Here is a 12762-nt window from a genome sequence, read left to right as displayed (position 1 = left end):
GGAGACTGGGAGTTCTAGTCTTGCCTTAGGCATGAAGCCAGCTGGGTGATCTTGGGCCAGTTGCTCTCTCAGCCCTAGGACACAGCCGATAGCAAACCACTTCCAAAAACTTGCCAAGAAAAGTGCAAGGACTTGTCCAGGGAGTCGAAGGCACATACACACACACACAAAGGTGGGGGGGCGAGGAAAAAGTCAGCCTCTGGCAGCCATTTTTAAAGGGGATTTTGGGATAAAAGGTTTTTATTTCACCTACCTGCATTTTTAGCTTTCAGAACAGAAAAGCAGCATGAAGCACTATCAGAGATGACCATCAGGAAGAAACTTGGGTTATTTTTGATATGCTGATGAAAGGGGAGCTGGAGAACACAGGCATGAAACCTAGCATGAAAAAAGCCACAGATATTCCTTGCTTGTAAGGGTGGGGAGGGTTTCAGATGTATCAGGACCTAATGCCACTGAATTTAGAACTCTGCACTGGGTCAAGTCAGGGAATTACCTGCGAGATGGTGGCTTTAAGGCCAGCACATATATGGAGTTTTAAGGGACTTCCTACTGCTTGTGAACGTTTTAACTGTTCTCCATTAACTGTTGAACTGAATAGTGATACAACACAGTAAGACTAAGCACCAAACTTCTCCTTCCATTTGGCCTTGACCAAAGTATATGTTCCATAATTCTGATAAGCCGATGTATGCAGAGAGGAGAGAGAGAGAGAGAGAGATTAAACCCTTGCAAGAGAAAAAGATTTGTTCAATTGTAAAGTCATTAAAGGATTATCAGTACTTAAGAAAGTGAAGATGGGAATTCGAATGCAGCAAGGGCAAGGCTGAAAAGATGCAGGTCAAAGTCCAGACAGATTTTATCCAGACACAATGTTCTGGAGCAAAAACTGGTTAATAAATTACATGCTTACCATCTGCTTTGTGACAGCAGAGGAGGCAGCACGAGGGGTAGGGGTGGAGGAGCAACAGCAATTGCATCTCCGCAGTTGTTTCAACCGATAAGAAATGACATCTGTTTTGATCTGAGAATGATGCAGACCCATTCCTGGTAACATTTGCTTAACTGAGAAAGCTCCCAGTGCCTACAATGCTCTGTAATGATGCTCAGGAGGCCATCCCAAGCAAACTTGCACAACGGCAGTTTTGAGAAGACATTCTAGTATAATTCTGCGTTTGGCCATCATGGCTGGCACTTGCTGGCCATGCTGCTATGTCTTTACAACTGCCCTTTCGTTTTCTTCTAACAACCTCTGATCATTCTGTTCAGACTCAAGGTTATTAAACCAAACTCAAGTCTACTCAGTTTCTTTACTTTAAAAGGGTTCATTTTTTTTTGCACTGGCAGATTTCTTGAAGATTTTTTGTGCTGTTTGTTAGAATATTTGAAAAAACAAAAAACAAAACTGTCTCCGCAGGAATCAAAGAAAGAACATTTTCCAGTATAAAGTAAGACTCTGGAATGGTGGAGCAGGGGATGGCTCAACAAGTCTCTTTGGCTAGGAGCCCCTAGACAGTTAAACCCAAACGTTTTCCAGAGTACAGATCACCACTGAGATTTGGTGCAAAGGAAATCGTAAAGTTGCAAATCTTCAATTTATGCATGGCCAGATTAAAGATAAAACTTTGGGGAGGAGGCAGACACTATGAAAGCCATTCTGCTGGTGGCCTATTTGTGTGAGGTTGGGGATAAATTGACAAAGGAAAAGTGGCTGTAGGAAACAGGTAAGTGTGTAGAAAGTGTATACCTGAAGAGACACAGGGAATAATTTCAAGTAATTGGGAGCTCTGGAACTGGAGGCTATTCATCCCTTTTAGAAAAATCACTCTGTAAAATTGTCTTATAGAAGAGGCAGGTATTATTTGTGGGACTCATGAACCATTAAAGCATTTTCCCAAATCACCCCATGAATCAACAATAATACCAGTAATTCTCATTTTCTAAAAATTCTGAGAACTGATAAATCTGTATTGCAATGACAGCATGAGAAAGCATTATCAGGAAGAATATGAATCCATACTGGAAGATAATAACAAAGGCTGCCCAGATAATGCAGATCCTCCTCCAGAGCTTGGTAGCATCACTGCAACATTAATTGTGCTAGATGTGCTCAAAACACTCCATTAAAGGGATACAGCACAACATATCCAAAAACAGCCTTGAAAAAGTGTAGTGTGACATCTTCCTAACCCACAGCACATTCCAATGGCAATTAACAGAACCATGGCTTTAAAGTTATGACTTTAGGTCATGCTTACCTGTAGGCCTGGAGAAGTAGTATCTTGTAAATATTAATGCATACTGTCTTAAGGCTATTGATCTAAATTTAGAGGAGGGAAAATAGGAAAAGACATAATAAATATTTCTAAAGACATAATAAAATGTCTCTTGAGTACAAACACGCATTAAATGAAAGTAAATCAAAATTGTAGATTGGGGATAACTATTTTAGGTAGTGATGCCAAAGTAACTGGTTCAAGTCAGCTGGGTGGCACTAAATACCTAGATTTTGCTTTATGTTTGGGATCATTCTGCATATAATTTTTTTTTCAGGCACCTCTTTTGAATTCTGCATTCTCTTACCTGTAAATCTATAAATAAAGGATGACATTTCAGCTGCAGGACTGCAAGCAATTTGTTTCTCATGTTCACACCAGCTTTTCTAGTAAAGTTGAAAGACAGGCTTGACCTGATAGATGTACAAGCATAACTGCAGGGGAAGATAAGTAGGGAAGGAGATCAACATAATTTAGGCATCGTTCTAGTTTATTAGATTTTTTTCCCATTACAAGAATGTATTCTATTTATTTATCAATCATATTTTATCACCACCCACCACCCCCACATGGGGGACCCTGGGCGGTTCATAATAAAAACAATTTAAAATTCAATTTAAAATTCAATACAATCATAAATAATATCAATAATAAATACAAATATAAAACAATGAAATCCAAGTAACGACAGATCTAATTCAACCCAGCAGGGCTAGGGAACCAACCAACCCCAAGAATGGCTCTTCCTCTCCCCACTCCAAGCATGGTGACAAAACCAGGTCTTCAGCTGTTTTCTGAAGTCCAGAAGGGAGGGGGCTAGCCGCACTTCCGGGGGAAGGATGTTCCAAAGGGTGGGAGCTGCTGCAGAGAAGGCCCACCTCCTGGACCCCGCCAGATGGAATTCTCTTGCAGACGGGGTCCGCAGCATGCCCTCCCTGCCTGCCCGGGTGGGACGGGTTGATGTAGAGGGGATGAGACGGTCCCTTAGGTAACCTGGACCCATACCACGTAGGGCTTTAAAGGTGATAACCAACACCTTGAATTGGACCCGGAAGCAAACTGGCAACCAATGCAGTTTGTGGAGCAAAGGAGTAATATGTGCTGATCTTGAAGCACCTAAAATTGCCCATGCAGCTGCATTTTGGACCAGCTGTAGCTTCCGGATACTCTTCAAGGGTAGCCCCATGTAGAGCGCATTACAGTAGTCTATATGGGAGATGAACAGGGCGTTTAAGTTGGCTTTTACAAAATTCAAAATATGGATATTTGAAATAATGGTCATGTAGTTCCCTACACACTAAGTACATTAGAAACTTCAAAATTAGAAGGTCATAACATCTTAAGCATTTTGACATCAAACTGTAATTTGAAACCAGGAGAGTGTGAGTTCTGGTCCCACCTTAGGCATGAAGCCCGGCTGGGTGACCTTGGGTTAGCCACTCCCGCTCAGCCCAACCCACCTCACAGGGCGGTTGTTGTGGGGAAAAGAGGAGGAGGGAGGAGTATTAGGTATGTTCCCCACCTTGAGTTATTTATAAAAATAATAAAGGTGGGATAAAAATGAATAAAAATAAAATAAAATAATTATATGTAACTTTATATAAATGGACTCTGGTTTATGCAGAGGTCATCTGGAATTTCCCAGAATTTAGGATTGTTGATGGAGGTCAGCCTGTTCCCCTCATCACAGAAGTTCCTGGGCATGGCTCCTAGACCCTCTTCAAACTCCTAAGATTTATATAGCAGACCATGGGACAAAACCCTGCATGGCACCAAAGTGGAAGTGAAAGACAAACCCTCTTTAGGCACCAGGATGTCTTGGCAGAAAGGTAGCAGTATGCATCCAAGCTTACAAGGAGTTCCAGGTAAGCACCGATTTCATTTTCTGAAAAAACTGTCACTCTGAAGTGAATGTATGTGTAGCCAGACCAATTACAATACGTTACAGTTCAAAACAATTCACACATCAGTGTTGTCATCTGGATGGTGCAATTCAGACTGAAAAATCTTGCAACCTGCTGAATTGTCAACTCTATTATTTCCAATTGTTCCATTGTATAAATCTGAAATGTCCCATTATTAGCTCTCCGCAAATTAGTCTATTAATCCAAAAATGCACCCTACTGAGTGTGTAACGGGCATTTTTCTCTTTTGTGCCAGCCTGATTTAATCTGCAGACAGACTAGTCTGCAATACCTAAGAATGTTTTCCTGAGCAGTTAAACCCATTTTTATAAACCGGCCAGATATTTACATTACATAACTGTCTCCAAATTCTGAAGGGCGTTAACTCTAGCACGTTGCAGTTTTGGAGGGCAGATACAAAAAACTTCCATGAGTTGAGATTGTGCCCCTATGGACAAGGGGCTATTGTAACTACAGTTCATGTCCTGCTTTACTGTACCTTCTATAAGGACTCACGGACCCATTTTATGACTCCCTATTTGATGAAATACCTGGGAAATTCTGATCTTTTTTATGTACAGTTATTGCTATCTGATCAGTAAGATTTTCTTCGAATGTAGCTAAATTTTGTTATACTGTTTGTAAAATTAGGCAGACTTTGATTGCCCACTGATGATCCCACCATTAATATGTTTTTGTTTTATTTCATTTTAATGCATTTGTATTTGTACAAATTTGTATTTAATTTGTAATTCTGGTCTGTAACCACAATAAAATATTGATTGATCTGCAAACACAGCAAGGACCTACATTTTATAGAAGTCAGAATGGATCAATTTCAAGTTGTAGCAGAGGCTTGTAAGCTTATTTTTTTTGTCTCTAGTAATGTGTATTAATTAGGTTATCCAGATATTTTAGTTGATTCATCATGTTTTTTAATTTATGTAGATTAATCTGTGTATTATGAAACTGATACTCTGGGGGGATAATATGGTTCTAAATGACTTTAAATTTAACAAAAGCCACCTGCACACAGTTGACTATTTTCACTATGTTTTTTATATTTCATATTCCAGCTAATTTGCCACAATCAGCCTTCAAGAATAAGCAAATATGCCCTTTACTTATAGACCATTATTTAACTTGACCTTGCCAACTAAATTTAGCCCCGTTTAATGATTCATCTATTAAATCTCTGGTTTATCCCCCCAGTGATTAAAGCATTCAGTCCTAATATTAATGCAATGACTATTCCTGAATAGTACATACCTGGAGTAATCACAGTAAATTTCAAGAGTCTGTGTATTAATTAACAATCCACACCATGGGATAACACAGTGAGCTGGTAATTGTTTGAATTCTAAACAACCTGGAACATGTTCATCAACAGGAAAATTCACCACAGTCTTAGATGGATTGATAACAAAGCCATACTCTGGAATGCCTTTCGTTAAAGTCCTACATGAATGAAAATACATGTTTAGAAGTGCTAGCTGCAAAGATACGCATGATATATTCTACTACAATAACTGCACAGATACGTATCATAAATTCCTCCACAGTAAGTTGTTAGCTGTACAGTTTTTCCAAAAATGGCATCTTCCAGGTGTATTGGAAATGCAACTTGCAGTATTCTGCAGTCTTGATACTGCTAGAGGAGATAAGATAAGCTGGGGAAAGCAGCTGCAGGTCAGACTATTAGGTTTTGATGTCAAAGGAAAACACTGGAATTGCTAATTTTAAGCAGGATGGCGGAGACCCTAAAAATGTAAAAACTTACATTAAAAAAAAAAGATTGACTCTTCCTATTAAGTAAATTTAACTACTTCTACTTGCTTTCCCCCTTACTTTACAAAGTCCATTTTGGTTTTGCCAATCATGGAAGGAGCAAGGACTGATCACTTTATTTAGAAGAAATGTACCAGTGGGTTCATGGTCAATGCTTCTTTAAGCAAATCATTGCCACCTCTACGGGACTTTATTGAAAGTTTCAGTTCATCTCCTCTTGCATATACTCTAAAGTCAAAGTTCTTTAAAAAAGGCGTATTAGCTGCACTTTTATGGAATACCACATCCCTGTAGAAGAATGTGGAAGAGCAGCAGAAGAGTACGAGAGCAGGAATTTTTTTTCCTTCTTTTGTGCACAGAGACCTAAAGTTCAAGGAAAGATGATTAAATCAGTCATTAGAAGTAGTATCTTTCATTGTCATACCTCAGAAACGTTTTTGCTTGTGCTAAATGAGGTGTAACAAGCAAAAAGTCATCTGTTAAACGCATCAGTACTCTGTAAAATAAAAAAAAGTTAAAATCTTGGCCTTGAGAATGTTTAAATTTTAAAGCATGAACACATTGCTCATATTTGTTCATTTTTCAATCACTTGAGGTAAACATACACGTATCATATCTATTCTATTATCCAAATCTGCATTATAAAAAAAATCTATTAGTTCTGTAAATTAACCTTTTACCCATAAATAAAATTGGCACTAAATAAACAGATTGTAATTTCTGATCATCCATCATGATGATGGATGAATCCACTTGCTGAACTTAATTTCAATATGATGAGATGATGATTGGACTTGTGACTGACCATTGGGCAGAGGAATGCATTGAAAAAAAATGGCTCAGGCTTCTCTTCTTGAGCTTAAGTTAAGGATGATAGGATATGCTTGGGTTTTCCAGACCTTCTCCAGACCTTCTGCCAGACCTCAGTGTCAATCTGAAGATAAAAATAAATACTTCCTTGGATCAAATGTGGCTTAAATTCTATGTGTCCACATGGTTTTCCTGGCAGCGAAAATGCTGTGCCACTGCCTTTCTTCCAGATGGTTTTCAGACTTTTCAATTCAGCCTATGGCTTCAGAATTTCTGGTAGCCTCTCATCGAAGCACTAGCTAGGCCCAACTCAGCTTAATATTACTGATAACAAAAGACTTCCCAAGCTTCTTGGCAACACCATAATTTTCCCAGAAATCCTGACACTCTGCAAGCAAATCACATAGACTCACTCTCTACACACATTTAAGAAAGGTTGCATTAAGAATGCTTATCCTGGCAGCCCATTCACAGAAGGGAAAATCAGGCCCCTGAAGGTTTAGATAATTTAGATCTTGGAGAAAGTGGGAGAAGAGGAGAACATTCATTTTCAGCTCTTGCACAGCTTTACACCGGGGTGAATGTATAGGGACAATAGACGCCCTTGATCAGTTTTAGTGGCCTAGCGTAACAAAATATATTTACTTGTTTTGATTTAAATACAGGAGGATTTAAGAAAGGCACAAGTGTAAAATATGCCTGTTCCTTTGTCCAGAAAGACTTGACTAAGTGCTGCCCTGTCATTTCACTTCATGCTGCGCTTTGAAAAAAGCAACTCTGCCAAAGAATCTGGTTTGGGGTTGGTGGCTTCTGGTTATGGCAAAAAGGGGCAACCTCTTCTTTCATGTCCTAAAATGGCTTCTGGAAGGAATATTTTGCCAGAAATGTCACTATTTTTATGAACTACTAGCAAAGGGAAATTTTTGTCAGATTTCTGGAGGCATTCAAAGAGCTACAATTTCCAAGAGTCCTGCTTGAAACGCAGTTTTGAAAATAGTTTACATTCTAATGCAGATAAACATGGATATTGGGGCGGTGGAGGTATAGGAGTATAACATCATGCCTGTCATATCACACAAATGAAATGAGGCAAATTACTGTCATGATGCGACTGACACAAATCATATAATTTGCATAATTTGTTTGATGTCACAGTGACACATATGACATTGGAGCTTCAACCAAACACCTACGTAGATACTTGCTATGTTTCAAGTTGTCCAGTTTGCCTCAGATCTGTTGGACTTCCCATAATCTGATAGACAGATTTGAGGCAGGGAGGGGAGGCTGATCTCCAACATGTTTGGCAGACACCCTCTGGGAGAAGACAATGCTCGGTAATCCCTCCATCTCTTTTCATCTTTAGCTGGAAGAGTTTATGCTGGTCTTTATGTTATTATCTAACTAATGAGACTGAACATTTATAAAGATTCCAGCACAAGGGAGTTTGGTCCTTTGGGAATAGCTAATATGCCAAACAGCAGAAGACCTTACCCGTCTTTTTGCACATTGCACAATAACTTGTTCTCCATGTCTCCGTAACAGAAATTGCAAAGCAGGGTTGACAAAATGGAGCCCTGGGGTATCCCACAGCGCTGGACATAGTACCTGAGAAATGCCAGGAACCAAAAGTGTATCCTCATTAAGAACTCAAATCTGGTAGTAAAACAAAGTATCTTCTAATAAGGCTGATCATTTCACTGCAATAAGCAAGTATTTTCTGATAGGCAGATTATGCATCGTATGAGAAATGTATGACATTGACAGTGATTTCTCTCTACCTGAAGACAGAATGAATAAATGGGGCTTGGGCTGGAACCCTGGTCCAGGGGAGAGAAAATGGGTTTTTCTATTAGGACAACACTGTCCCAAGTTGTGTTAGACAACAATTTGCAAATTCTGAGCCAGTATATTGATTCATCTACTCAACATCACCCTCAAATAAGCAGCTATTTGTGCTCCCCTGCTGGCAATAAACATTCATGTTGGCATCTCACAGGCTCCTGCTTAGATTCTTCCTCTCTTTGCCTTGATCTACACAAGCAATAACATGAAGTGGAACATCTCTGACATAGCTGAATAGACAACTTACCCAACTATACTTTTAAGATTGTGGATTGTAAAAATAAAATATTGTTAAGTCTTCCCCTGCAGCAGAACACAATGCATCTAAAACCCTGGAGCAAGCCCTAACTAGCTGATGGATTAGAGGTTTGGTTTATATTTGTAATTAAAATAACCTTGGGTACATGGGACATCAGTAAAAATGTCACTTCCCATCTGCAGGGGTACATTCTACTCCACCAATCAGAATTCTACTACAGTATGATTTTCCCGGGCTGGGGGGAGGGTGTGGGGGAGGCAGAATAGCTATTTAATGAAAAGAGAAGAAAAGAAATAAATTTAAAGGAGGACTTCCAGGGGAGGTACGGTGAACTGAAGACAGCTCTGCGAAAGCAGAGCCGATGATTGTGGCAAAGACCAAGGAACTGGTGAGTAGACTGGTTCCTTGGAACCACTCCGGATAAGGAGAGGATGGGAGATTGCCCACATGTGCTCCGGACAGCTGCTTCTCTTGAGACCACAGGATAATGGTTTTCTGTGGGGGTGAGTGCTGGGAGGTGGCGGGATCAGCCATCTAGCTCGTAACTGTGGCGCAGCCTCTTAAAGGATACTAAGTTTGCAACCCCGCTTTCTAATCACTTTTGGAAATTGCCTATTAGTCATCTTAAGGCTATCAAAGACCTTCAGAACAACAAGTCTGAAAAGTCTTCATTGGGTGAGTTCAACTCTGAACAACAACAACAAAAAAATAATTACAAGCTTAAGAGCTTAAAGAATTTGGAACAAACAGCAAACAGCTGAATAAGGTTTTGATCTAAGAAAGTTATAAATGGATTAAGGGTCCAGATAAATTTGGAATAGTGACTTTTACTATAAGATTTTGGAATTAACTATAAAAAAATAAACAACTGCTCATGGAAAACAGACTTATTTTGGCTATCCTGGCTATTGCAAGTCATAATAAAAGTGATGACTTTAGAAACTGGACACTAGAGTGGACTAAAGATTTTAAGCAGAAAAAAAAAACATACAAGACTACTATCAGTTAACACTAGGACTTACAAAGCCAGTAGGAAGTGGCCAGAGAGGATTTTAAAAAATTGGCCAACCAAAAAGCAACTCTTCTGGCTTTTTCAAAGGCGATAGTTTTCACTGGAATTCAAAACTCTTATGTGGATTTTTCCATGGCACCTCCAATCTGAATGGGATCTACAAGGCAATGGTAAGACACCCACTTTTTATGCACAATATACCAAGTTCACTGTAGAGCTTAGAATGAGTACCACCCAAGACTAACATAAGGCTTAGGAATCTGGAAGTCCAATCCAGCAGAAGGCATTTCTACTGAAATGAAGTATGCATATAGCCACTTTTGCTACATTTATTCACAATACTACCTGTCATTTCTAGGTTTCTGAACTGTGTATAGATAATAAAAATCATTTTCAGAATCTTATGAAAAACTGTAACCAGTCAGCACCAGAACAATCAGGAAGCATTAGAGAAAGACTATGAGGGTCCTTAGACAGTCTTTGATCTTTCTTCTTGGTCAGCTTCAATTGCTTACATAAATTTACCCTTCAGAAAAGCATTCCATTTTGTATATCCTGGCAATAACTATTTATCTAGTGCATGTAGTCTAGATAGTCAATATTAGTTACACACTTAAGCTAGTTAATCCCAAAATATTCTCAGCAGTTTTGCTTGGAAGGTCATCTTGTTACGAGAACAGGGGATGCTATTAAGAAAAATGACTTCTCAGCCAAAAATATTCTACAATGTTCTCTAGGTCTTTCTAAGATTTCTTTTGGTTTAACGATACTCAGGTCACCATCTAATACTAGGCAAAGGTCTCAGGAGAGGGAGAGGGATAGAGAGAGAGAGAGAGAGAAGGAAATGGAAGAAGAATAGACCTTGATTATCTACTTTCAGAAGATTTGCTGGCATAAATCTCTGCAAGTTTTCTAAGCAAGCACATCATGCACTACTTAATTGCCTTCTCAAAGACAATACTATTTCATAATAAACTGTATATGCCATAACCTATAAATCCACAACTTCTCTGAGATGGCTTTCTGGGCACTACATGGGAGCTGCATAAACAGAGAGAGTAGGGCATGGATACAAAAACAGATATGATTGATGCCAGTGCATCAAAAAGAAAAAGTAGGTAAGTCAGTGGTATTTTTGGAAGCATTTCTTCTCTCAAATTTCTAAGCTGATTTCCCAATCCAATGTCTGACACCATTTGAATCACCTGATTTCTCCCCATTCTCCATCCCGACTGCTTAGATGCTCCCCTTTGCCCACTGTTTACATAAGTTGATCCCTGCCCTCTAATAAGTCCTGTCCCATCTCCTAAATGTTCTAGGTTTGCCCTCCACCAGACCCTAACCCATGTTTTAGATAAACTGGTCCCTCTTCAATCAACTCTTTTTAAAAAGTTTAATTATAATAGACTGAACACATGGATGACATCTCAGGAGAAACCTGAATGAATTCAATAGGAGAGGCTGGCTGGCTAAGCACAGAGTGCTCTGAGGATCAGAACCACATTGAATCCTGCCAGACGTTTCCACCTCAAGAGGGTTAAGGGTGGTCTTTGGAAGAAAGGATTATTTGAAAATCACACAGCAATGACTACAGCTGAAAAGAATTGAAAACGAAAGGACTTGAGAAAAAAGAAACAAAATGAACAGCAAAACTAAGGCTGTATGTCTCCTGCCTTTATTTTTTTTTATAAATATCTCAAGGCGGCTTGCACAAATCCATGGCAAATCAATAGCTACTATCTAAAATGACTATATATTACCTCTTGTAATGAAGGCAGTAGGCCTTTCAGTAATAATTGCTGGAGAATATGGGTGGGAGGGTATTCAGATGCTCAGCCTGTGGTTCTCAGGTGCCATCTGGTGGGCAATTGTGGAAAAGAACAGAAGAGCTAGAGGGTTTGAGGGTTAAACTCCTTAAACTCCTGCCCCAATTAAAAATTCAGCAGCAAGTTGCCACATGAAACATTCATATAAACTTAGAATAAAAATGTACCTGTCCTCAATCTTCAGGATATTATTGTGGATCAACTGCAAGAAAAACTCACAGAGGCTAGAACTGCTTTCCTTAAGAGAAACACTCTGCAGTAACAAAAAGAAAAGCAAATATAAAAACAGCTCAAGTAAAATATTCTGAAATGAGCCCTGTGCATTTCTGGGTTGCCAAAGTCAGCTAATTAAATGAAGAAAATCCCTCCTCCCACTTCGCAGGTAGACATTAATTACTGTCCCTTGAAAGTAATCACCTACTTCATTTGGGGGCGAGGGGGAGGGGAATGTAATTACAAAAGGCATAAATTATCTTCTGATGTTATAACATAAGCAAACCAAACTAGGCATAAAACTGTACAGATCCATGTAAACCAGGATCATGGTATTAGACTAACTATAGTTTTTCACATGTATACATTTGTAAATATGTATGGCCAAACTTCTAAGAACCTCTTGTAAACTTAAAAAAATCCGGTACGCGGTGGCACTATATGAAAGAAAGAGCTTGTTCAAAAATTAAAATTATGCTCAACTAAGGAGGATTTCCATCAAAATGACACACTTGTATGTTACTACCATCTAGTGGCAGTAAGTGGCAAAAACATGCAGTCGGCTACACTGTAAAACTCAAAGGCTAAATTCCAACAAACAAATCATGTACGCTGTAAATTGAAAGAGAATTGATACAACACTTGAATGGGCCCCTTTGATACTATCTAAATGTGTAGTTGAAAATGTGTAATTTTTACAGATGCAGATGTTACGGTTTCTAATAAATTTCCCTTTGACTTTCGGGGTAACTTGGGCATCTTGATTCCCATTAAGATGGACTGAAGAACTCATTAAGCAAGACAGAAGCCAGGAGAAAAAACATGAGGT

General features: G+C 39.1%; 1 protein-coding gene across 1 annotated transcript in view; it reads right to left on the bottom strand.

The window, feature by feature from the left end:
* Positions 1-12762, bottom strand: part of TERT (telomerase reverse transcriptase) — a 29694-nt gene that overhangs the window by 3077 nt on the left and 13855 nt on the right. The window contains exons 8-14 of the mRNA XM_063298733.1: positions 11888-11973; positions 8273-8386; positions 6393-6464; positions 5450-5638; positions 2584-2710; positions 2259-2320; positions 254-378 (exon numbers count right to left, since the gene is read on the bottom strand). Of these exons, the coding sequence (XP_063154803.1) occupies positions 254-378; positions 2259-2320; positions 2584-2710; positions 5450-5638; positions 6393-6464; positions 8273-8386; positions 11888-11973 (775 nt within the window). The remainder of the gene's footprint in view (positions 1-253; positions 379-2258; positions 2321-2583; positions 2711-5449; positions 5639-6392; positions 6465-8272; positions 8387-11887; positions 11974-12762) is intronic.

Source organism: Candoia aspera, chromosome 3, assembly GCF_035149785.1.
Source record: "Candoia aspera isolate rCanAsp1 chromosome 3, rCanAsp1.hap2, whole genome shotgun sequence".
NCBI lineage: Eukaryota > Metazoa > Chordata > Lepidosauria > Squamata > Boidae > Candoia > Candoia aspera.
The sequence above is the reverse complement of the archived record's forward strand: the minus strand, read 5'-3'. Positions and strand labels throughout refer to the sequence as shown.